Genomic DNA, 26407 nt, shown 5'->3' with positions numbered 1-26407 from the left:
CTGTGAATTCATATCCTACTGCATCAGCCGCAGTTGCTTTCTAGCATTTAAAAAGGTCTTCAGCAAAGCAAGCTTCTTCCGAACTTCTGCGCGACTGAATTAAATTCGACGTTTGAATCTTTTATAGCTTTTTGTCATGCCACTACCGGGCCAAATTTATTTGAGGTCGAAACGGCAGAAGCACGACGTTTGGACTAGGCCGAATTCCAACCAAGGTCAGATCGTGGGATAGACATCAAACAGTCTTACGCTATTTTTTAAGAAAAGCTGCTTCCTTGGTCTAGCTGGATCACGCTTATAAAACCTCTTCGTTTCATTTAGTGCATCTAATTGATCCGTTTTCCATCAAGATCAAAATCGACACACAATGGTTAAAAAATACTTTAAAAGACCAGTCTCCTTTCGAATATTTGCAGACTAATCGAGTGTGTATAGACGGGAAAGACAAACCCCTATATGCTTCTATTATAAGCAAGTGTCTAAACCTCAATAATCGAGGAATTCCAATTGAAGCTAACTGAAAATGTATCTTACGTGACGCCAGTCACGTAATACATGTAGCTGTTTAATCTATGTAACTTTGAACTTATATTTTGGACTTTTTCTGTAGCTTTTTTGTATCTTGCGTGAAATAATGAAACAATGTTGTAATAACGACATGGATCTACTCTCGTTTTGTATATTTCCCACAAAGCATGGCCTGCAAATGGAACAAAAACAGACTAGAGTATTCAGCAATAGAGTTCTTTGAACATACCGCATTATGCAAATTTGAGAAGAAACTGTCGCGAACTTTTGCATTTTACCTGTGTGAACCTCGATTGCCCAGAAATGTTTTTCCATATTATTATAACAGAAGCGACACTCTTTTGCACAGTACTTGTTTTAGTTCCACATCGGACATACCAAGATGCGTTTTAAGCCCGTAAAACTACGCAATTTTTGCCGTTTTCATAGGGGCTTGAAAAGGCAATTCTACAACGGTCACGGAATCCTTCAAAATACTTGAAAAATTTAAAACTTCCTATTGTTAGATAGAAGAAAAGTAAAGCTCTTATGCTAGGTTTACCCCGAGTTCTAGTTTTGTGAATTGTTTCAATGTGAATACCGAGAACTTTGTCAATTTTCCAGATATTTTTTGCATATTTAATGAGGCAAAAAGCTATATTTTCGTTTTTTGCGAATTTTTCGAAGACTTTATATTCTAAGAAAATCGGAATAATATTTTCGAAAGTGGCTCCCTAAAAGCATTCTTTAGGCAGAGTTTCAGGATTTTTGATTTTTCTAACCTGAGCAGCCATTCGCGATATTTCCAGTCAGTGACTCTTAATAGTTTATGTTCTGTTTACAATATTTGTTTATTTATTCATTCATTCATTCATTCATTCATTTATTCATTTATTTGTTTATTTATCTATTTATTTATTTACAGTGTCTCTAATAAGCACAACAATGCTAAATACATTTGATACTTCAATGAAGTTTTTGTTGTTGTTGTTGTTATTGTTGTTGTTGTTACTATTTTAATTTGCGGACTCTGAAAGACCAATGTCGTATGAATTACATTAAAACTGTCAACAATTAACTTCAGACAAAAGAACCTCCCTTCTTTCCCACAGCATATTGCAGAGTTAAGCAGAGGACGGAAAACTAGTTTGAAATATTACAATATAATTATATGCTGTAAGAAATAAGAGTGAGCATGCGCAATAATAATAAGCGTGAGCAGCCGAATCCAACGACTGAGTCTGAAATGATTGATATCGAGGATTTGTTTTCAGTTTTTTCTGTTTTAGTGGAGCCACTCATTAACTTATCGCACGCTCATGCATTGGCTAATTTCAATCGCTACAATAACAGTAAAGCTTTCCTTTGTTGATTTTCTACTAATACAGCAAACCACGAGTCTCTTTGATTTAAGCTATTGTGTAGGCTCATAAACCATATGAGTGCACTTGTTTGTGGCTCAATACGGGCATATCACCAATAAACGTTCCTAACAGCAACAAAGTTGAACCCATGTAGCTCAGAAGTCTAAATTTTCAAATGAATATTCATACATAGCTCCATTGTGCTACGAAATTTAAACCAAAATCATAGTTCTCTACAAGGCATAAATTTATTTACATTTCAAATCTGCATACCGTGAACAGATGCTTTTAAGCGCCGCCCGGTTATAGGCCTGTCTACCTGTAAACAAGACATTATTCCCGATTATAGGCGTTCCCGGATATAAGACCCCCTCAAGTTTAAAATGAAATTTGTCATGATGTTCTAAAACTTTATTGAAAACCAGTATATGAAAAACGTATTTCGATCAACAACACTGTAGCTCATTTCAAAACCTGAAGGGGTTGTTTTAGTCTGCTTATAAGCCCTCTCAGATATAAGCTCCCTGGGATATAAACCTCTCCTTTTTGTAAACCTATTCAAAACCCCTTACGAAGTTGTATAAGCCTAGGGCTTATAAGCAGTACTTCACGGTATATTCACTTAACGTTAAATAACAGTATTACTATATTACGATATTGCTATTGTCAAATTGTTCTTCAGAAATCCTTGTCAGTGAGCCAGATATTGTTGAACTGTGGTACTCGAGTGTTAAGACGGATTCACAAGGCGCAGGGGTGAGTAGTATTTTTGTACAACTTTACAATGAGTAATAAGCAAAGCGTTTACAATATCTTATCAATTTTCTCTTTTTTCAATAAGTAATAAGTTAAGTCTTTATAATATCGTATATATTTTTTTACAATAAGTAATAAGCTAGGGGTTTACAATATCGTATCAATGTCTGTTTTTTTTTTTTGTTTTTTGTTTTTTTTTTTTTACAATAAGCAATAAGCTAAGCGTTTAGTTCGAGCAATCTTGTCGCAAGCGGCGGCAAGTCGTAAATAATTGTAGCTCCTTCCTAATACATTTTGCGCTTTCATCTGCAAGTTTTGAGCTCCCTATTTCGTTACTTTATTGGAAAAGTGCACTTTTTCATAAAGTCACAATGCGGCCGGATTTCTTTCGACTAGAAACCTTTAGATCTTTATTTTAAAAAAACTTAAACGGCTAAATAGCGAGCTTTGAAGGGATCGTTCTTCTCTCGAAAGCCACTCGAAACCGAAAGGTTAGCTCAATGAAGTTCAGTTTGTGATTGATAGCTGCTGTCTCGTTAGCCAATCAAATCATTTGAACAATTCTAACAAAGATTGTGATTGGCTTATTTTAGCGTGCTTTATCAGAGAACAGATGCATGATGCTGACGCCACATTACTCGTTTGGAAAATAAAATTTGGCTTGAAAATTCAGCCGAATGCGTGGGAAAATTAATGAATTCTTTACCATAAAACAACTAAAGAAACCTCGACTGTGTTCTGTTCTCTTGTAAAGCACGCAAGGAGTAGTAGAACACTCAAGAAGTAAAGAAAAACACTCGACTACATCTTGTGTTTTTCCCTACACTTCTTTCGTGCTCTACCGCTTCCTGCGTGCTTTGCAACAGAACAGAACACAGTGGAGGCTTCTTTACTCGTTAAATCCTTACTGACGTCATTGTTTACATTTTACTCGTTAACATAAATATACGACTTTGCGAAGAGAAGTCATCATACTAGATATGAATTAACTTTAAACATTAAAGAGCTTGTGAAACTTAGTAATTGGTGAAATGTTTGATTCGTTGGGTGTAATGTTTAAGGAGAAACTTCCTGGGTGGCGAGAGTCATCGCGCATATAAGCTCGGACATTCTTTGAAAAATGTCGAGTTAACAACAGCAACAAAAACAAAACTTTGATTTCACCTTAGAGTTAGAGTTTTTAATTTATCTTAGCAAATATAGCACTTCCATTGTAAGTAGTAATTTTATTGTAAATAGTCATGCTCTTAGGAATATTTTATATTTTAATTTTGATTTTATCTTAGTAAAAATAGTAATTGTAAGTAGTAGTGTTAGTGTAGATAGTCGTGCGTTTTTTTGGCACAAGCCCCTGACTCGGGAGATTGGGCAACCACTCTCCACGTTTACGACTTAAAATAAATTTACCTTACCTTACCTTACCTTACCTTAAACCCACGTCGCACAAACAGTATTCAATACATCGGGCTCAAACTCGTTGGAATAATTAACCGGTGCTACGCCCTTTCGATATTCAGAGCTGATATTTTTGTAGCTTAAGCTTTATCAGAAACTAAAAAGCCTATGCTAAGGAGGCAAATACTGAACACAAAGATTTCCCTTTAGCAGAAAAACGTGACGGCTAAAAGGTTATGCTATTTATGTGGTCCAACATATTATAATTTATTTGCTTTTGTTATGTATTAAAAATCCGAGTTAAATTTAAGGTCATTAATAGTTTTCGTGCCCGAAAAACATTTAACTTAAAATTTGTTTTCTGTTATAGTGGATCCACCCTTCATCTGTAAAGCCAAGGTACAGAGTTTGTGACATTAGTGATATTATCACAAGGGAACCAAGAAACTGGTTACAAACAGACTTTATTGACGGCAAGAATGCTAAACGGCTGGATATTGAAATACATTACGAACTCCTTAACTACCCTAAAAAAGTTGCTAGTCAATTCTGCAAAACATACTTAAGAGTGACTTCCTGTAAATACTACGGATAGGTGTGCAAAAAGCAAAAATTGAATTACCTCAAACTTCTTCACAAGAAAGCCCTTTGAAAACTATTTAAGAAAATACACCTTGTAGTTCATTTGGATTTATATTTTTTAAGTAAAGCGATTTTTTAATTTTCACCCTTGAAGAAGCCCTCGAACCACTGAGAAATGTGCTTCGTATTTGCGACTCGTGTAAGAAAACTAAAACAAATATCAAATCTATTTCGATATTACACAATTCAATGACCCTTCCTTTACAAAGTACCGTTATTAGAATTGGAAAAGATTCAAACCTGAATTTTTCTTAAAAATGGAAATTTACCCTCCTAAACATCATTACCAGAAAGCTCGATTTTGGCAAATTTCAACGGCAAAACTCCCTACCTGGTACGTGGATTTCGCTATAAAGATGATATTCTATAGAAAGAGTAAGGTTTCCTCTATCGTTCTGTGAAATAAAATTTTTGGGCAACTTAAACTGCGAATTAAGACGACCGAAAATATTTACGGTACTCACTTGAAGTTTATGACCTTTGAACTTACAGTTGTCCTCATGAATACAAGAGGTAACCTAAACAACAGTTGAAATCTTAGCCTGAATGCGACCCTTTCCCCCATTTAAATGATTTGTAGTTATTCTTTATCTTCTGTGGGCAATTTTATCGAAAGTAATACTTTTTTTACGCTGAAAAGGAGTTCTAACTTGTTTATGAGTACGTGTGTATTTGTTTACTGAAGCGGAAATTTGTGGATATTAAATTTATTCCATCTAAGTTCTATTTCGTGTGCTGCAAGGCGTTTCGTGTTCTCATTAAAACAAAATGGTATTGCCAAGTAGAGGGTTTTCTTCTCAGATTTTAAAACAACATATAGCTTTTGACTTACCGTCCACATGCATGGCTTGATTTACTCAGCAGCGTTACACCGGGTGTGATAGCGGTCAGATGGCGTGACGATAATTGACAAATCGCTTTTCGCAAATCGAATTCATCAAAATATATTTATTGTATCTTTTGACATCATAATGCTTTGAGACTACTTGATAAAGACTCTTGTGAAATAAGTCTACAAAATTTTGAAACTCTCATTACGGTGAAATGAAGAACCTGGATCTACTATTTTTATGCCGCGGTCGTGTGATCCTAAAGTGTGGTATCACATGACAATGACAACTAAAAAATGGCCACCTGCAGTTATTCTCAAATCGTCGGTGGCATGTGCGTCATGTGCAGTCCGAGGGTTTCTAATCCCGCACATGTTCAATTTGTTAAAATTAGATAATGTGGCAAAGATATTCGAGGTGTGTTCAGAAACGGCTGAGGTCTGGGTATCGGTACTTGTTTCTAACGGATATCCCTCCTCGTTTGTACAGAAGATCACAAAGGCACGAACAACCCCAAGAAGAGAGCCCAACGCGGAACTTAAATCCAACGCCGCTTTACCTTATGTCCAAGGAGTTTCGGAGTCTCTCCGCCGCTGCCTAGAACAACAAGGCATTCGCACCGTCTTCACGTCGGACACGACACTTCGGTCACACTTTGTGCGACCAAAGGACACCGTCAACCCGGCTAAACAAGATGGTGTTGTCTACAGGATTCCCTGTGAGTGCGGCAGAGTGTACATCGGGAAAACAGGGAAATCTATGCAGGAGAGGATCAAAGAACACGACAGGTATATACGACTCACCCGTACCCAGACGTCCGCCGTTTCTGAACACACCCACGAGACTGGCCACTATCCTATCTGGAATGAGGTCAAGTTTATTGATCGAGATCCTCGCTGGTACACACGTAGGGTCAAGGAAGCTATTCCCATAAAACTTCACCCTAATAACATCAACAGGGATAGTGGAATTGAAATTCCTGAAGCATGGATGCCCACGATCAAGAAACACAACAACAGGAGAACAGTACAACAGCGAACCACTGAGGGAACAGCTACTCGTCGGAACAATGGAATAATAGGAGGATCGAAATGCACCAATCACAGCCGACCTTTTTGATATAAATGATACCGTGGAATCAGTAGACCTATCGCCTGAAGAAGACTAGCAGTAAGCAGTCGAAACGTCGCAATCTACAAGTGACTACATCGTGAGACAAACGACAACACACTTTATTATGAGAGCCTACAGGCAACAAAATTTGCGTCTGAGGGTGGAGTCTTCTCGACTGAACCAGATTTATCCCACGATCCCCCTTCTGGTTCGTCTCATGTTGTATCCATTGCTCTGGACAGGAACAGTGCTTTTTGTTGCTACGCCACCTTATCTCCCATAGGTCCCGATGACGAGGGCATACTGTTGGGTACAAAATACCTTCATCCAGGTCAAAACAACCTCGGAAACGAAATGTGTGATATGCGTTTACTGGTTTAGTTTAACGGTAAGGGTTTCGAAAAACCATGCGACAGCAAGCTAACCCCGGGGATGTAAGCCCTTGGATAACATTCAGAAAGGCATCACAGAAAATGTCACGCAGTATTATAGGACTCCGCTTTCTTATGCAATTTAAATGATACGTGAGAATGTTTCGGTGACAGAAGGAAGCAGAGGAGCCATCCGCGTTCTTGTTTAGTCAATGGGATTCAATGCTGATAGGTGCCTTTATACCTTATTTAACAAGCAAGAGGACAACAATACGATAAGTCATCAGATTCGTGGATTTTCATAATAACAAGCGGGGTCTACAAATAACTATTATTTTTTCAGTCATCTCTGTTATTCCCTTATATGTTACTACCTTAAAGTTTCGCTTGACTTATCTCTTATAGTGAGGCAAGCCGACAAGTATTCCCCCCCTGCCCCACCTTTAATTTCTAGTCCCACTTCTCCACGTGGTTAGTATTGGGATCATTTTCGTGGGAGAAACTTGTAAATAGCCGGGCCGCAATATAACTCAAGAGACTATTACGCTTTTGCACGGTCAGCTACATTGAAAGAGTGCCATGAGATTTTGATTTCGCGTATCATGAAATCATACCTTATTGGGCCTCATGGTGATTGTCTGTTACCGTAGCATTCAGTATTTTCTCGATAATCTTTTGCAATATTTTCGATCTAAAGAGAACATTGAATTACGAATACACTGATCTGCTCTAGACAACAATAACCTTGCTTCGTCCAGAGAAGAATCGCTCACACCAATAGTCTTCAAATCACCTCGAATGCCTTTGTCACATTTTCGAATTAAAACACATTGAACATCTGCGGGATTCGTAACACTAGGACCGCACGTGCCCCCAACGATTTGAGAATAACTGCAGGTGGCCATTTCTTAGTTGTTATTGTCATGTGATACCACACTCGCGGATCACACGACCGTGGCATAAAAATAGTAGATCCAGGTTTTTTATTTCACACCAATGAGAGTTTCAAAATTTGTAGACTTATTTCACAAGAGTCTTTATCAAGTAGTCTCAAGGAAAGGTATTATATATACATATTTTTTGATGAATTCGATTCGTGAAAAGCGATTTGTCAATTATCGTCACGCCATCTTAACGCTATCACACCCGGTGTAACACTGCTGATTAAATCAAGCCATGCATGTGGACGGTAAGTCAAAAGTTATATGTTGTTTCAAAATCTGAGAAGAAAATCTTCTACTTGGCAATACCATTTTGTTTTAACGAGAACACGAAACGCCTTGCAGCACACGAAATAGAACTTAGATGGAATAAATTTAATATCCACAAATTTCCGCTTCAGTAAACAAATACGCACGTACTCATAAACAAGTTAGAACTCCTTTTCAGCGTAAAAAACTATTACTTCCGATAAAAATTGCCCACCGAAGATAACAAAATAACTATTAATCATTTAAATGGGAGAAAGGGTCGCATTCACGTTAAAATTCCAACTGTTGTTTAGGTTATCTCTTGTATTCATGAAGACAACTGTAAGTTCAAAGGTCATAAACTTCAAGCAAGTACCGTAAATATTTTCCGTCGTCTGAATTCGTAGTTTGAGTTGCCCCATAATTTTATTTCACAGAACCATAGAGGAAACCTTAATCTTTCTCTAGAATACCATCTTTACAGCGGAATCCATGTACCAAGTAGGGAGTTTCACTGTTGAAATTCGCCAAAATCGAGCTTTCTGATAATGCTGTTCAGGAGGGTAAATTTGAAAATTTTTTGAAAATTAAGGTTTGAATCTTTTCCAATTCTAATAACTGTACTTTGTAAAGGAAGGGTCATTGAATTGTGTAATATCGAAATAGTTTTGATAATTGTTTTAGTTTTCTTACACGAGTCGCAAATATGAAGCACACTTTTCAGTGGTTCGAGGGCTTCTCCAAGGGTGAAAATTAAAAAATCGCTTTGCTTGAAAAATATAAATCCAAACGAACTAAAAGTTGTATTTTCCTAAATACTTTCCAGAGGGCTTTCTTGTGAAAAAGTTTCAGGGAATTCGATTTTTGCATTTTGCACACCTATCCGTAGTATTTACAGGAAGTCACTCTTAAGAGCAATCGTCCCAAAATTTCGCCTGGAGGTATGCAAAATGAAAAAATCGAAAATCCCCAAACTTTGCCAGAATATAAGTCTGGATGAACTATTTCTAGAAAAAATACTTAAGGTTCGATTAGATTTTTATTTTACGCGAACGGCGACAAAATCGGTTTGGCGGCTCTCACATCAGTTTCACGAGCTCCAAACAATGCATTATTTGAGCTTCGCTTAAAAATAAGCAAAACGGTAAATCTGGCCATTGAATATCTTAATAAAAAGGACACATATTTACGAACAGTCTGAAATGTTATTTGCCCGATTCCATCGCAAACTGAATTTTTGGGCGATTTTTGCTTTTCTTCAATATTTCACTCATTTCGGAAGACAAATAAAGCCAGAATTGAGAGGGTAAAATAACACCTTGGTACATGGCATGGAGTTACGTCAAGTTAATCCAGCGAAAGAACAGGGTTTCTTCTTCAAATAGCTGAAATAAAATTTTTGGGCTACTTAAAATGCGAAATTTTAGGGCGCCAGACAAAGGTGGCACAAAGGACAAAACACGCTATTCCTTGTCACGCAACTAGAGGTGAAAAATCAACAAAGCGCTCGTGGAAAAGACAATAGGCCAGTTTTTTGGCGAAAAATCGTTGCTATTCCGAATAAAAAGCTACTTTCTATCAATATTTGTCCTGTCTGCTGCTCAGGTTGCCTGAAATTTAAACTTTTAGCGATTATTTTTCGAAGCAAAATACAAAATCCTCAAGTTTTGAACGGCCGAGGATGGATACAATTTGTAAATTGTAACAAACCGTAAAATCGATACTTTGTCGTATTTATACTTCAATTTGAATATTGTAGTTAATCTGTGCATACCATTTATCAGCGCCAAGCATGGACTGCATGTGTATTGGCTTCACAAGTTGTTTCCGTTAACTGCCGACCACTGCAAACAGTGAGAATTGCGTGACAGACTGCTGAAGGCCAACGCACCTTGCACGTGTTCCACAGTCCACCCTCTATTGTCCCTACTAAACAATCACCCTTGGGGATATGGATTTTGGGACTTCGATTACCGGCCGCCTAAAAAGGGTGGCCGTTTAATAGGTCACCGCTTAATAGGGGCTCGATTTGTAATGTAATTAAAAGAAGTAGTTGTTATACCTCCTTTATTCTTAGTACAATTTTGTTCCGAACCCCAATACCTGAATAGTTTTTTCCTATTTTTGTTTAATAATTATTTCACAAGATACGTCTACCCCTACTCCAGCGCGCTGGGCCTGTTAATCGTGAACATCTTGACAAATTTGGTGGCTATAGGCTATTAGCATGAGACTCGAGGTTGTTTTGTAGCCAAACTAGTGTGAAAAACTAAAACTAAACGACGGAGGCATGGGTAATGGGTCTGTCGATCCTAATCGATGCATGTAACATCTGATGACTCTGATCGACGTAAAGACCCAATAGGGATGAATAGTCTCACATCGATGTAACAAAAATTTAAGACAGTTATGCACGAGCTCTTCAATTAATTAAACATACGGCTTTTTTAGCTTTAGTGGAATATTGTCAATTTCCACTTCCAAAGTGGCTGCATATTATGCGCAAAATAGGGACGCTGGGCTTGGTTAGCTTATTTCTTGAGAACAGTTCACAGAGATTGTATGTATCGTAAGTGATCGGGTCGATCAGTCGACACTCTTCAAGAATGTGCGCACGGGCGGAGGAATACGCATCTTGCTCTGCAACAGCTTGACCGTCCCACTCGTCTGCAGCGTCGTGACTTTCTTGCCTGAATTTCGCTGCCATTCTTGAAAAATAAGATTTTATTTCTGTGGGGCTAGGAATTCATCTACAGTGAATCTGCCGCTCCCGTCTTCATGTTTTGTATGTCTCATATCTTGAGCCACCTGTGCGGGGTCTGCTTTGAATCCTGTCTGTTCTCTATTTTAAATTTCTCGTCTAGGTAGGCCTTCTGCGCGCTTAGCACTGAAACGGGCAGCCTTCTTCGTAGCTCGCAATTCCCAGCCCTGCGGTAACGCCTGAACACTTTGCTCTGAAAGCTCAGAACCGGCAATAAATGGCCGTGCGCTTGATGCTTCCTGTAGTTTTTCAGCGTAAATAATCTTTGCCTTGTCGAGAAGCGAGTGTCTTTCCTCTACAAATTTGTATTTGCCATAATGCATTTGCCGCTCCAGGTTACAATGGCGCTGAAAAGTACTCACGCATCCTTCAACTGGACAGGAAAAAAGACCAGCGTGCTCGTTGTCAGCGGATGCAATGTTTTGCTCTCCTTGAACGGTGTTTTCTGGATTGTCTTCAACAGGAGACCGCGTGTTGTCAAACAAAGAGACGTTTTGGAAGTCTCCAGGAGAAAAGGAACTCTCGGGGAATACTGGATCCTTCACTGAACCCGTTTGGACTAACTAACTTATAGTACAAGACACGAGATTTTGTTGCATTTTGTGGCAATGACATTTGAAATAAAAACGCCTTCAGTAATAAGGGTATAAACCGAACCTAAGATTCTTCGATTAATTACATTAGCGGTAACCCTGATATACTACGGGCAGCCCTTACTTAGTCCGTCGAGCGTGACTCGAAAACAAAGCGCGCGAGAAAATAGAAATTTGGTAAAAGTAAGCAAAAAAAATTTTTTTTGCCTTGCAACTGAGACCATGGTATGGTCTTTCCTTCTCCCACATCAAATGCTTTCCATACAGTCAGACATTCCTCTCCATAATGGAAATTATTTAAGTTGCTCGCTCCTTCCAGTTTCCCCTGCAACGAGATTGAATGCTGCTTTGTGGAATCAATCAAGGTAACTCGGGCAACTCTGACACCACCATGAGATAGAATAGCTCGTTTTAGATCATCCGCAGAGACTACATCATGGCCTTCATTAATGTAGCGAAGAAGATGTGCTTTGATCGTTGCTGCTCTTCTGTCGCATGGACCCTGACCGCCTTGTGGGTCGCTGAATTTCACTCTCTCAACTTTGTTATCAGTCGCTTCTTTCATAAGTCGGCAAGCAGCTAACATGGTAAAGCTGTTGTAACACCCGGCGTTGTCTTGTCGGAGAAAGGCAGTTGTAATCTCCGGATGTTCTTTCTTGAGTTCTTGGAGTGTGTGTCGTATGATGCAGACCACCACGTTGCTGTCTTGACTGCAATTCTCGACTATGTGAGCAAACGCTTGGTGCTGCAGCTTGTCAGCAATCTTACAGGCAACAACACTAGTGCGCCAAGAAATCCCTCTTTTGGCAAACCAATCAGCTTGCGTTTCCCTGTACTTTTGTGGCAGGAACTTCATGGCCCAGTCCCGTGTGATGAGAATTGAAGACGTTTCCAGGTTTTCCAGAAGACTCGTTCTTGACTTGTCCCGCTGAATTGATCTCAACTGATGAGCCGTCCATGATTCAATTGCCTGATAGGCTTGTTGAAGTGTGTACATCAAGTCATCGCGGTCTCAACTCGGAGGATCTTAATGAAGACTCAGTTTCCATCATTATGGATTCCAGTTGGTCACAAGAAGGACAGCACTTGTCATGGGGATGGTCACACGCCACATGGAGGCAGTCCTCTCTCGGATCACTTAGAGCGTGCGTTTCAACCACCTATATACCTTATATCTGCGTAGAGGGTTTCATAACTGATCCGCGAAATTCTGTACATCTGACTGGTAATCCTTTTTTGAAAAAATGTTCCTTTTCGCTTTTGCTAATGAGGCAAATCGATCAAGAGATCATTTTCTCTTGGGGAAATATAATTCACTTGTCACTAGAAACCCCCAACCTCCAACCCGGGAAAACATGGGGCATGGGTAGGGCTTTGTGTGGGCTTTGACTCTCTGCCCTTCCCAAGGGTGTGGGGGATAATTCACTTTTTTGTCCCTTTGCATTCCCAGAGAGGCGGGGGATTAGTATTACATTTTTGCCTTTGCTTTACCCGATGGGGTTCGGGACTAGAATATTTTAGTCTAACGCCGTGTCCAAGCAGGGAGGAGTAACAGAAAGGTCACATAACAAATCGGTACGAAAGGGGTCTGGGACGAGAGCCTGGTAACGTGGATCATCTTCACCTTGTGATAGTGAGTTTATTTGCATGCAATTAAAGTATAATCCTCATCTTGCTACCTCTTCTTTTGCTAGCTAGTATTAGTAGTGTCCAGTGACAGGTGCGTGCATGACTCGGGGAAAAACCGAAGCAAAACGACAAGGCATTGCCTTACTTCAGTAACCATCTCGACTTATTTCATTGTTTACCCCTTGCATAACCTCTACACAATTTCTGAGAAATATTGACAAGAGAAGGAGATCTGCCTCCGTTTGCAAAGTTGAATCAAAGTAGTCGAAAAACTTCAACTGACTCTTGATGTTTCTTCCGCACCTTTCTATCGTTTCACACACAGCATTTGCCGGGTTGGAACTACTGCATCCACACACCCCTCTAACAAGTTCAGAGTAGCCACAGGTTGCCATTTCTTAACGTGCATCATGCAACTGTACAAAAGCGGGAAAGATTATCGACTCTGACGTAATCTGATTATGTGCTGGTGGGCGGTTTTAAGCGTTTATTTGTGGATATCGAAAGCAAAATTAAAGTGTCCGTGTCAGTTATTGTGTGCTAAGTACTTGAGTAGTACTTAAGTACTTTGTGTTACGTGCCCGTGCAATGAATGAGTTGCCAGTAATCGGATACCCGTGTTTGCGAAAAGAACTCTGGGATCGTCAGGGGGCAAACATTGCAAGTCGCTAGCAGGAAATGTATGGCGAAAAGTTGTTTCGACGCCCGAAAACATGGTTTTGGGGAGAGATCAACGTTTTTTCACCGTTGTTTTATGGCAAATGGATTTTGGTAATGTTGATACATGGAAAATGTAAGTTTTTGTTTGAATAACTGTGAAATAAGTGACAAAATTTACCGATAAACTCCCGGGGATAAATTCCCTTTTGCTTACGTGGGGTTTATTGTGAAACACATTGAAGAGAATATTGAAAATTTCAATACACGCCTGATCTCGAGAGGCTACCCGGAGCAAATGGTAGAAAAGACCCTTCGAGAAGTTAAATATCAAGACAGAAAAGAAGCTCTAAAACAGAAATCGAAAATTGCAGAAGGAACTACTACCCTTTGTGTCGGGCAATTTCACTCAACCGTCAATACCAAACTTTGGAAAGCATAATCACGCACAAATGGCACTTTCAAATACAAATACTCAGAGATATATTCAAGGAGCTACCCTTGATCTGTTATAGAAAAGGAAAATCACTGAAATACGTGCTTGTAAAAGCAAAACAAAGGCTTTGAGCAACACAGTAGCCACACAGCATGAGTCGCGCGGACTCATTTGTCATTAAATCAACCCCAGACAGTACAATGATCGCCACCGGGCTTATTTCCAGTATTATTTGTACGACTGAGCTTTCAAATAAGCCAAAAGTAGCCTGTACGCAACTTAAAAGGCTTTACTGGGTTATTTCCTCTCGATTTATACCTAATTAATTTTGTAATATTTTCAGACCATTACGCAATGTAAATTTCACAATAAACCTCACACAAGCAACGGAGTTTATCGGTAGATTTTGCCACATATTTCACGGTTATTCAAAGAAAAACTTACATATTCCACATATCAACATTGCCCAAATCCATTTGAGATAAAAACGACGGCGAAAAGGCGTTGATCTCTCTCAAGAATCGTTTTCTTGTACCTCGAAACAACTTTACGCCATACATTTCCTTCTAGCGACTAGCAATGTTTGCCTCTTGACGATCCCAGAGTTCTTCGCGCAAACACGGGTATCCGATTACTGGCAACTCATTCATTGTGGCCTGGCCGCCTGTCACGCAAACTTTAGTGTTTGAACATTTCGCGAGCAGCGGGGTGCAGTTAACGGAAACAACTTGTGAAGCCAATACACATGCAGTCCATGCTTGGCGCTGATAAATGGTATGCACAGATTAACAATAATACTCAAATTGAAGTATAAATACGACAAAGTATCGATCTTACGGTTTGTTACAATTTACAAATTGTATCCGTCCTCGGCCGTTCAAAACTTGAGGATTTTGTATTTTGCTTCGAAAAATAATCGCTAAAAGTTTAAATTTCAGGCAACCTGAGCAGCAGACAGGACAAATATTGATAGAAAGTAGCTTTTTATTCGGAATGGTAACGATTTTTTGCCAAAAAACCGGCTTATTGTCTTTTCCACGAGCGCTTTGTTGATTTTTCACCTCTAGTTGCGTGACAAGGAATAGCGTGTTTTGTCCTTTGTGCCACCTTTGTCTGGCGCCCTAAAATTTCGCATTTTAAGTAGCCCAAAAATTTTATTTCAGCTATTTGAAGAAGAAACCCTGTTCTTTCACTGGATTAACTTGACGTAACTCCATGTCATGTACCAAGGTGTTATTTTACCCTCTCAATTCTGCTTTTTTTTTGGCCGCCAAAATGAGTGAAATATTGAAGAAAAGCAAAAATCGCCCAAAAATTCAGTTTGCGATGGAATCGGACAAATAACATTTCAGACTGTTCGTAAATATGTGTTCTTTTTATTAAGATATTCAATGGCCAGATTTACCGTTTTGCTTATTTTTAAGCGAAGCTCAAATAATGCATTGTTTGGAGCTCGTGAAACTGATGTGAGAGCCGCCAAACCGATTTTGTCGCCGTTCGCGTAAAACAAAAATCTAATCGAACTTAAAGTATTTTTTTTTAGAAATAGTTCATCCAGACCTATATTCTGGCAAAGTTTGGGGATTTTCGATTTTTTCATTTTGCATACCTCCAGGCGAAATTTTGGGACGATTGCTCTTAACTCTTTATTCCTAGCATACAAATACCAAACAACCTCTTCCTGACCCTACTAAAGGGATGTTTCAGAAAGAAGCAGTCATAACGCCGAGCACTTTACCTCCTCAGAGAAAATATAAAACAGACATATTTTATGGTTCTGTGGTTACCAGAGCTCGTGGTATATATATCTGGCATTTTTAGACCAAGGAGTCTGTATAATGTTCACTAAAGTCGTCATTAGCTACAGATACTGCCCCAGAGGGTCGGTACATTAGTGGAAATCCCAAGGACAGTTGCCCCAGCAAATGACTCAGATCTAAGCGAACAAGACGGAAAATGTACAGATGTGAACTCGGTTAATAAAGTCAAGTTATCCGGTGTGTGTCTCAGTAATGGAGAATGGAACATGACAGCTGACTTAGCCTGCCTTTGCGAAGCTGGTTACGAGCTTGACAACGGAACTATCGCTTCGCTGGAATGTAAAGGTTAGTTGTGATTGGTGGGTTTATGTGCTCTTGTCACTCCAAAGTAACTTATAATATGTACATAGATACTATAAATTATTTATTAAGAAAGTCGTATCTTCAATGTGGTTTTCAGTTGTTGCCTGTAGTTAATCTACCCACGCCCCGACAAAACAAAAAATAATCCTTCTGGATAAGCATATGTCTATGGTTTATTGACCAAGCTTCTTTACTCAAGATGACTCGATGCACAAGCTTGGTCAATATAGAATTTATTATATGACACTAAGAACACCATTTTCTTTCGGAAAACAGCAGCTAATCCAGAACCATCTTGTCCACTCGGGTAGCCAATGACAGCGGAGGATTTGATTCACCTAAAGCCTGGTCCTCATTTGGGACGCAAGCATAAACATAAGAAACTTAAGCGCTAGTGGGGCGGCTGCAACATGCGCATAAGCAAAAGCGTTCTTTGTTATGATAATACTTATGCTTATATTGGTGTCATGTTCAGCGAGGATATGATTCGCATAAGCATAAAGTTCTTGCTGATTGGCTGAAAGACTTTCGCTCATGCTTATTTCAACCATGTACTCACTAGACACAACAGCGGCATCACCATGAGCATAAGAAGAACCCAAGGTTTTTGATTTCCTTATGTCCGGCTGTCCCACTTCTGCATAAGCTTCTTTATGCTTATGCTTGCAATATTGAGAGTTATTCGACGAGAGTGAGCAAAATATCGCGATTTGTCAGTGGCGAGCAGATCAATTATTGCCCGAAGCCGAAATCTGATACAGATAATTCATCTGCGAGAAAGTGGCAAATCACGATATTTTGCGATAACCGAGTTCAATAATTTTGTTTTGTCATTCGATCGACAGGTTTTCATATTTCAATCACTCTATGGCAGCTTAGAGAAGCGATCTGTCATTTTTCACCCAAGAGCGTGGTTACAATTACGCGTGAACAGAATATTATTTGCAGCAAAACACTCCTAAAGGGTTTTACCCTTGCGCGGACCATTTCTGTAGGCAGTTATTTGCAGGCCATGAGGTGGCTCTCGGCCAATGAAAAGTGGGAAAAAGTGCTTCGCATGATATCAGATATTATCAAATTAAATCAAATCAAATCAATGAGGGATTTTCCCTAATAACGTCACTAAAATTTCTGAAAACATGGCTCCAAACTGTGTAGCCGCATTGCACTAAAAAAGCTTTTCAATATTCCCAGTTATAATGCGGCATTATTGATGTTTTGTCAATGCATTATCCAGAATGTTCAAGAGGTTCACATAAGAGTACCATCAGCAATTCAAAATGTCCCCCCCCCCCCCCTCCCCCGTTAGCTAAAGGTCTGGATCCGCCACTGAAACTATAGTTAAATAATTAACTTAGAAAGCCACTCTAGCTTACTCTTGAACCCGAAATTTAAGAAATTTTGGTATATTTCTGTTTTCTTTGATCAAGTGCTACGGTTACATGTAATAGAAACCTTCATAGGCCTAAATATTTTGAGTAATCACAATTTGCCTGAGACTCGGAAACTGGCGATGCTTCTGACTTGATAATGTCTATTTGGATCCAAATGAGCGGTTTACCTTGACTCGTTAAAATTAAACTAAAGGCAAAGAGTTTAAATTGCTTTCCTCTAGCGGTGACCGTCCCAGAAATGACCAGAGAATTCCCTTTCGCGGCACAAAATCGGCTCAATCAAATATTGAGATAAATTTTCTCAATTTAGTCCACACTTTTCGCCCCGATCACATGACCTAAAACGATTGACCGCGGCCAAATATTGAGGCCTAGGAACTAGGCAAATAGAAACACGGACGAAGAGACGTGCGTATACCTTGTCCTATAAACGTGAGCCCGGCGCAGATCGAAATAGCGCGCCAGTACTGATCCTAAATTATACAGACTCCTCAAACTGGTAAGGAAACAACCGAGACAACAAAGACAACCAAAATATCTATAGGGCAAAAAATAAAAGACGTTATATACAACAGATACAACTTCATTTCTGTTTTACTGGTAAAGAAGCGCGCGAGCCAAGCTATGCAACCCAGAAAAATTAACACGCGAGAAGAAACAAGGAACTGATACACAACATATATACGTCGTTCAGTGAACCCGAGGCGAGAAAGAAGAAATCAATAAACCAAATAATGTTTACTACTTTTATCCCGCAAGTTCATACACCAGTCCGAACAGGCCGCCCTGATAAACAAAGAGCACGTGCATAGATAACCCCGTTATTGAACAAGCGTGTGCTAAATCTGGCTATTACATCCAAATTAACGAGTGCATTTCCCTCTTCGAAACACTTTGCGGTTGATTTTGAACGTCAATTGGGTCGATTCAACTCAGACGAAGGGGGCTCACCTCGATCTTTCGATCGCCCACCAATCGCTAATTTAAACAGCTGATGATTCACGGCATCCACCGTTTATACCAATGGCACGGGTAATATAACCAGTTTAACCAGCGTAATATAGGGTAGACAGTTCTCAAAAAAATGTTTTTGAAAAAGTATTGTGCATTTCAATTTATCGCTCGCACATGTTTTTCTTGCTAATCTAACAATTTCAGTTTTCGCGATGAAGATGACTCATGCTATTCAGAATTAACTTCCCATGCCAAATAAACATTTATGCCAAGAAATACTAGCATTACTAACAAGGAAGTCCTAGACATTTTCCGTTTACCTGAAAATGATTCAGTTTGTCGCAAAAAATGTAATTTCTGTTTTCCTTTCTTCTAAAAACACATTTATTTCACCTCCGTTGAAGGATTTTAATTTTGGTAACAAGTGAGTAATGAAAACATTTTGTCCTCGCAGCTGCAGAAATATGCGTCATCTATGAAACAAAATAGCAAACATTTGCATATTCCAAAAAAAAATTCAGCTGAAGCCTCAGTGAAGACTTCAGAAATAATTTTTGGGCAATTCTTGCGTGAATGTTAACTACGTATCATCCTTCACTCCTTGTTTTATGCTATAAATGTATAGTGAATCATTATGTGAAGGGCGGGGACGGGGTTGAACTAAAGACAAATCATGAAATCACCAGAGTATGGCTGAACTCGAGACGATTATTGCAAAAACTCAAGCGCACAATTTTCTTTGTTTTTTCTTAACCATCTGTACGCTATCAAACTTTTCCCTACTCAGTGCACTTGAAATTAACGTATTTATTTTCGTGTCAGAATTGCTCACCCATCTCATAAAAACTCCGCACTTTCTGCGCGTCTCTGAAATATGAACGAAAAAACAAATATCAAAACCTACTAACTACTTACCTTACCGCACAGAAAAATGACAATTTATTGTTTTTCATCTTTATTCACAGTTGTAAACTTACAAGTTGGAACAAATGTTTTATTTAATTACAACAATGATGCAAACTTTCTCGATGGCTATCTTATTGCTAGAGAAACATTTCATTATGGTGTATTAAGATGATTAAGTACCACTTCTAAATTTAATGCAATGTTAACGAAAACTTCTAAATCTTAGTCGTTAAACATCATTTATATTAACCCTTTCCATCGTATTGGTGTACAAGAGCTAACTCGAAAAACAATGGCAAAGTACTTGTCTGATTGTGTCCTTCACTGCTTGTCTGACTTCCTCTATCTTCCAACAGTAAAGAATCGGGTTTAATGACGAGTTTAAGTAAACTAAAGTGATTGCATACATCCAAGCGTAAGTAAAAGATAAAGATGGTACACTATTAGTCCCCACAGCCGCCACAGCCACCACTACACAATAAGGTAGATAACAAGCGACCATCGTCACTTGCAGCCATATTGCACTGGACACTGCCTTTTTGTATCGTCCTATGTTCAGTTGATTTGTTTGGCTCGGTTGTTGAACATGGCCTCGTACTTGATTCTGATGTTGACGGAGGGTGAAGAAAATCTTTGTGTAAGAGAAGATCGAGATTATAAGACACAGAGGTATAGCTATGATAGCCCACCAAAAGATTATCAGGAGATTCCAAAATCGTAGTGCTGACAAGACAGTTACTTTAACCCATAAGGTAACAACGATCACGTAGGTTCGCTTTAAAGTTACAGCTTGTCTGTATCTCAGTCCCAGCAACAGGGCGAGAACTCTGTCCACGCTTACAACAGTCATAGTTCCAACCGACACTCCGCACAAGATATAACTCGTTGTAACCTGTGCCTCTCCTGCGAAGGGACAAATATTCCGATGTTTGTTTACTACAGACATCAAATAGATAACAATGAAAGGCTCTGAAATAAGACCAACACAGAGATCAGTTGTTGCCAGGCTACGAAGCAAGAGTTTGGACGGCGGATGAAGTGAAGACTCCTTGTGAAGAGCAATTAGAATCAGAGCATTCCCAAGAAATGCAGTAACCGACAGAAAAGTGTTTAATACTGAAATAAATATCACGTGGCCGTGCAGTCCAGTAGTTGAATTTGACGAACAAGTTAAGAATTCGAACGTCTTCTGCTGTCCATCTCCAGTAAAGTTTGGTGCTGCCATTCCGATCTGCAAGATAGCTATTTGTAGTTTATCTGGAATCACTAGCGAAACTTCTTAATGTACTAAAGTTACGAAGTTGCTTGTTACCACAGTAACTGAGAAACAATCGAAACGCCTTTCGTGGACCTTGTTATTTCCTCAAACATGTCAGTACATGGATGATCATTGGCAGTTGGAAGGGCAACGCAACCTGCCAAGCAGCTGGTTTAGTGTCACACTCTGAAGACTGACTGGTTCTTGTTTTCGAGCGTCAAAAGAGAGAAACGACATGTGTAAGTTATACATTCTTATATTCAAAAAATTACAATAAAATATTCCCATTTGATGTCTGATTTTAAAGCCTAGGAAAGTTTTTTGACGCAGGTTTTTCATAATATGGATATTTGTAGTTTTAGCAGTTGCAGGGTGTAGGCAGAACTCATTAAGTATCACAAAGGTTTTTCGCAGTTGCTAAACTATCCCTGTGCCAATCCACAAAGGTCTGGATCCTCTAGAGAGGGAAGAATGCGGAGAACTCGATTTTTCGAATTCTATTGCTTATTGGTATTATAAACTGAGTGGGCCCTATTGCAAGCATCTTTCTTTCAAGACAGCTCTTCCGTCTTAAACTGAAGCGTTTATTTATTGAACGAAGCTCGACTGTTAGACTTAACATACGCCTGTGGCGAATTAGACCAAAGATGCTCAAGATAACTGCATTGTAGAAAATTGCATAATTGTGGCTATACAGTTATTGGATTGGAAAACAGAAAATATATTTTCGATAAATTTAAATAGCTTTTAAACGAAAAACCTTTAAGACTTCTTTGTTAGCAAGGCTTATATTTTTTGCATAAATATTTATTTGGCGTGGGAAGTCAAATCCGCCCGTCTGTCTTGAATAGTAAACTAAATGAGTACATGCATATTTATTTATGTAAAGTACCAGGTGGCGCCTTTTAATTTAAATGTTTTCAAAAAGTGGCCTTAATTATCACGATCAACATTTTACTGTGTCCGTGTATGTAGCTTATGCATTAAATGCTTATACGTTATTTTGTGATTTAGAAAAAGAAAGAGATTAATGTGGAGAAAAAATTGTGGAAAAAATGACCCATAGTTAATGCAATGGAAATAGGAAATACTTTCTCCATGAACAATGCAAATTCGAACATTTTTTTGGTTTTCAAAGGGACAAATTTACTTCTTCCTCCTTAGAAACGCTCGTATCTTTTACATAATGCGCGTGGGCTTTTTATAACCAACGTTAGGGCTAAAACGACTTTTAATTAGTCATTTTTAATAGTAGTTTTTTAAAAGTTCTTTTTTTTAAATAATGGATTCTGTGAAGTATCGGCCGTTCAAATTACTGATTGTGGGCGCTTAAAAAATGAAGGTAAACCACCTGATTGTGTAGAATCAACACATTTGATCAGATCCACTTTCACTCCTGTGTTTTCATGTCATTTTGAGGGGGCTTATATTCTTTTACAAAATAAACAAAACAGACCTGTTTGCCAGCCAGAATAAAGGAAAGGAAGTTTGTTTGTAGATAAATTTTTATTAACAAGGGAAAAGTGAAGTTACAAAACGTTTTACCTGCGATAACATGAACAGGTCACCATTTCAACCGACCAAATCTGACTGAAATCAGACAAATTGCCTTTGAGTTGTAACTTTTCAAAGTGCCGGTCCCCATCCGGCGAAAACAGTTTTGAGAAGTCATCAATTAGCTGTCAATCAATACGAAACTTTTACTTCCGCTAGAAAACGACTCTCCATTTTTTCGGAGAATATTTCCTCTTTTTGAATTTTCACTTTTGGTCGAAAGGCTCACAGTTCAAAGTTTATTTTCACTGACAAAAGCGTAAATTGAGAATTTATCTATATAGAAAGTGGTAACGTTGAATATGTTAAACATGATTTAACTGAAAAGTATATTTCTAAATTAAAAGATATCCGAGAACGTGTGAACTGGGCTATTTTCGGGAAAATCAGCTAAATCAATTCATCGGGTTACATGTTGGTAGACTTCCAAGGCCCTGTTTAATCATCTCACACCTTCTTTCTGAAACATGACAAAAGGACGGAATTATTTAGGCTGTAGATTTCAGAATTGGTGTCATGTTTCTTTAAGTCAAAAACATAAGCTTAACCCAAAAGTTGATTACAGATTCGTTTCTTTTTTTACTCGATGTTTATTATCGATTGAAAGAAAATTTACATAGTTCTAGCTCGTAGCTTTTCATTCAACGAAAAGAAAAACCAGTCATTCTTCAGAGTCTTAAGCAGTAAACCAGCTGCTTTTCTACCTAAGTTGTCTTTCCATGCTGTCAATGATATATGTAATAACATGTTTGAAGAAATAGCAAGCGCCAGAAAAGGCGTTTTATCGTTTAAAAGAAGCATAGTATAAGTCACTTCGTGACTTAACTACAGTGGGAAGTTTTGGCAGTGATAGTTCAACCGCAGAGTGTGGTTAAACTTCAAATAGCTACCTTCCAGATTGATATGGCAGCAGAAAACTTTACTGGAGATGGACAGCAGAAACTATTATGTTCCGTAGGTTTAGCTGCTGCACTATACAGCCACTGACATTTCTTTCAGTATTAAACTGTTTTCTGTCCGTTACTGCATTTCTTGGGAATGCTCTGATTCTAATTGCTCTTCCCAAGGAGTCTACCCTTTTTCCGCCGTCCAGACTCTTGCTTCGTAGCCTTTCAACAACTGATCTCTGTGTTGGTCTTATTTCAGAGCCTCTTGCCGTTACCTATTGGATGTCTGTAGCGAATGACCATTGGAATATTTGTCGCTACGTATCAGTGGCAAGTTTTGTCTCAGCCTCTGTGTTGTGTGCATTGTCTCTAATGATATTGACTGCGATAAGCGTAGACAGACTTCTCGCCCTGTTGTTGGGACTGAGATACAGACAAGTTGTAACTTTAAAGCGAACCTACATGACCGTTATTACCCTTTGGATTGTGTCTACTGCCACTACAGCAATGTGGTTTTGGAATCCCCTTATAACTATATGGAATAGCTTGATAGGTGTATCAATGTGTCTACTAATCTCGACTTTCTCTTACACAAAGACTTTTCTCAACCTCCGTCATTATCAAAATCAAGTACAAGGCCATGTTCAACAACCGAACCAAACAAATCAACTGAACATAGCTCGATACAAAAAGGCAGTGTCTACTGCAATATGACTGCAACTGACGCTGGTCGCTTGTTATCTACCCTATGGTGTAGCGGGAGGCTTTGGTGACTAGTAGTGGACGATCTTCACCTGTTTCTCACGTTCGGTTTTATACAGCCACTTTAGTTCACCTGAACTCGTCATTAAATCCGATACTTTACTGCTGGAAGATAGTAGAAGTCAGACAAGCAGTGAAGAACATAATCCGACAAGTTCTTTGTCATTGTTAATCCTGAAGACCTTAACGACAAAAGATAAAAAACTTTTTGATGTTTACAGGTTAAGATTTTAGCAGGTTAATTCTCTTCAGGGTTGTCTTGAATTAAAGCTGGTGTTTATTTTTATAATTTATCGGTATAAATGTTTCAGGAGAGTTAAGGTGGCCTTCAAAGAAATTTCTAACGTTGTTGTTAATAAAAAAAATTGTCTCAAACGACGACCAGTAATTTTACAATTGTAAATAAAGAGATGAAAAACAATAAATTGTTATTCTTCTCCGTGTAGACTTCATTCTCATTCCACACAGCTTTCAAACATGGTTTAAGTGTCATTGTCAGAGAAAACCGGGCAGTACCAAAAGATCGAGGACGGCCGTTTACCTTCATCTTTTCACAGCATGAAAGCTATCCGAAAAGATTAACAACCATGATATTTGCCGAGGTAGGCGTTCGTTTTATCTTATCGCTAAGCTTGTATATTTTTTTCCAAGCTACTAACGGATGGTAAGATAATAATGTATAGGCAGCGGAAAGTAAAAAGGTTCAAGCCATGAAAAAATTTATGTAATTGTACTAGAAAATGAGACAGAAATAATTCGAGGAAGAAAAACACTTTTGGGTGTGAAACCCTTGAACACGATTTTTGGCAAAGCTTCAGTTTGACGCTGTCAAAGCTATCGATTGATCGGATTATACATCAAGCTTTGTTGTATACCAAAAAGTCTTTAACTTGGGAGCATTTGTGTGCAAATTAATTCCAAATTAAAATCGAAACCGTATGATTACCTTATAAATTTCTCAATTTGCTCAGCAAAATGACGTGTTTTACTTTACTCTTGGAAATGGTCTAGATAGCAGCAAACACGTAAAGATTTTAAGGAAAACGACCAATTTTTTAAGTTTAAAAGACATGTTTCGACAGAACTTCTGTCATCTTCAGTTGAATGAATGATTACAAAGCAAGTTGAATAATAAGTAGGCAAAAATGCTAATTAAGACAAATAGTAACAACAGAACGTGAAAAGGTGTAAATTAAAAGGATAATTTTAGATTTACATGGTGTAATTGCTGATTGAGGCAAGGTAGTTCTTTTTGAATATGGATAGCCTCCTTTATCTTGAGTTGAAAGCTGGTAGTGGCGTGATCTAAAATATGAAAGCAGTCTATTGAACACAATGAGCGACAACGTTCAGAATTCTGAAGATGTTTGAAGATGTGAGAGGCCCTATCAACGGCTAAGTGCTCACGTACGTGTGTGGAAAAATGTCGGGAGGTTTCGCCGACATAACAGGCATTACAGCCCGCACATGTAAACTTATAAACCACCCGCGAACGAAGCCCGCCGGGGATAGGGTCTTTCACACCAAAAAGGCTACCTATCTTAAAGGAAGAAAAAACTAATTTGATGTCTAAATCATTACAATAGCGCTTGATTAAGTGTCGAATCTTCTTCTGAGTGATGACAGAAAAATGGCCTATGTACGGCAGCTTAAAGTAAAACGTGGGCGAGGTGGTAAGGGGGTAGCCCCGGGGACAATGATTGCTATGGGTCCCGGTGATGTAACGGTTAACCGTTACATCACCGGGACCCATAGCAATCATTGTCCCCGGGGCTACCCCCTTACCACCTCGCCCACGTTTTACTTTAAGCTGCCGTACATAGGCCATTTTTCCGTCATCACTCAGAAGAAGATTCGACACTTAATCAAGCGCTATTGTCATGATTTAGACATCAAATTAGTTTTTTCTTCCTTTAAGATAGGTAGCCTTTTTGGTGTGAAAGACCCTATCCCCGGCGGTAGCAGAATAACACATTAGCATTTAATGAACAAGCTAAATACACGAACACAGTAAGATGCTGATCGTAATACTGTAATTAAGGCCACTTTTTGAAAACATTCAAATTAAAAGACGCCACCTGGTGCTTTACTTAAATAAATGTGCATGCACTCATTCAATATTCAAGACAGACGGGCTGTTTGGAGAGACTAATGTTTACTTCAGAAACCTTTTATTTTTAACAGCACGGTTTGATAAATTTAACAAGAATGCCCGCCACGCTATAGCTTTGAATGATTTAGCAATTTATTAAATCCATTTTGAAATCACTGGCTATCCTTGCAATCTGATTGGCTCTCAGTGGTGCGATTTATTCACGAATCGCA

At 38.8% G+C, this 26407-nt stretch overlaps 2 protein-coding genes and 3 pseudogenes across 2 annotated transcripts; 3 read left to right on the top strand and 2 right to left on the bottom strand.

The window, feature by feature from the left end:
- Positions 1-1753: 1753 nt before the first annotated feature.
- On the top strand, positions 1754-16506 carry LOC149116411 (ephrin type-B receptor 5-like; annotated as a pseudogene).
- Positions 5553-7208, top strand: LOC149116413 (uncharacterized). The gene has a single exon (XM_089282330.1). It carries the CDS (start codon positions 5735-5737, stop codon positions 6611-6613), a length of 879 nt encoding a protein of 292 aa, XP_089138456.1. The 5' UTR covers positions 5553-5734; the 3' UTR covers positions 6614-7208.
- On the bottom strand, positions 11720-12769 carry LOC149116412 (uncharacterized; annotated as a pseudogene).
- A 3146-nt stretch (positions 16507-19652) lies between the features above and the next one.
- On the bottom strand, positions 19653-20925 carry LOC110047730 (melanocortin receptor 5-like). Its single transcript, XM_020753468.2, has one exon. The coding sequence runs from the start codon at positions 20844-20846 to the stop codon at positions 19899-19901; it is 948 nt and encodes a 315-aa protein (XP_020609127.2). The 5' UTR covers positions 20847-20925; the 3' UTR covers positions 19653-19898.
- A 2041-nt stretch (positions 20926-22966) lies between these two features.
- LOC149116410 (adenosine receptor A3-like) lies at positions 22967-24336 on the top strand (annotated as a pseudogene).
- Positions 24337-26407: the final 2071 nt, after the last annotated feature.

This window comes from Orbicella faveolata, unplaced genomic scaffold, assembly GCF_042242905.1.
Source record: "Orbicella faveolata isolate gen_17 unplaced genomic scaffold, um_ofav_v1 contig_12, whole genome shotgun sequence".
NCBI classification, from domain to species: Eukaryota; Metazoa; Cnidaria; class Anthozoa; order Scleractinia; family Merulinidae; genus Orbicella; species Orbicella faveolata.
This window is presented reverse-complemented; position numbering and strand designations above follow the sequence as displayed.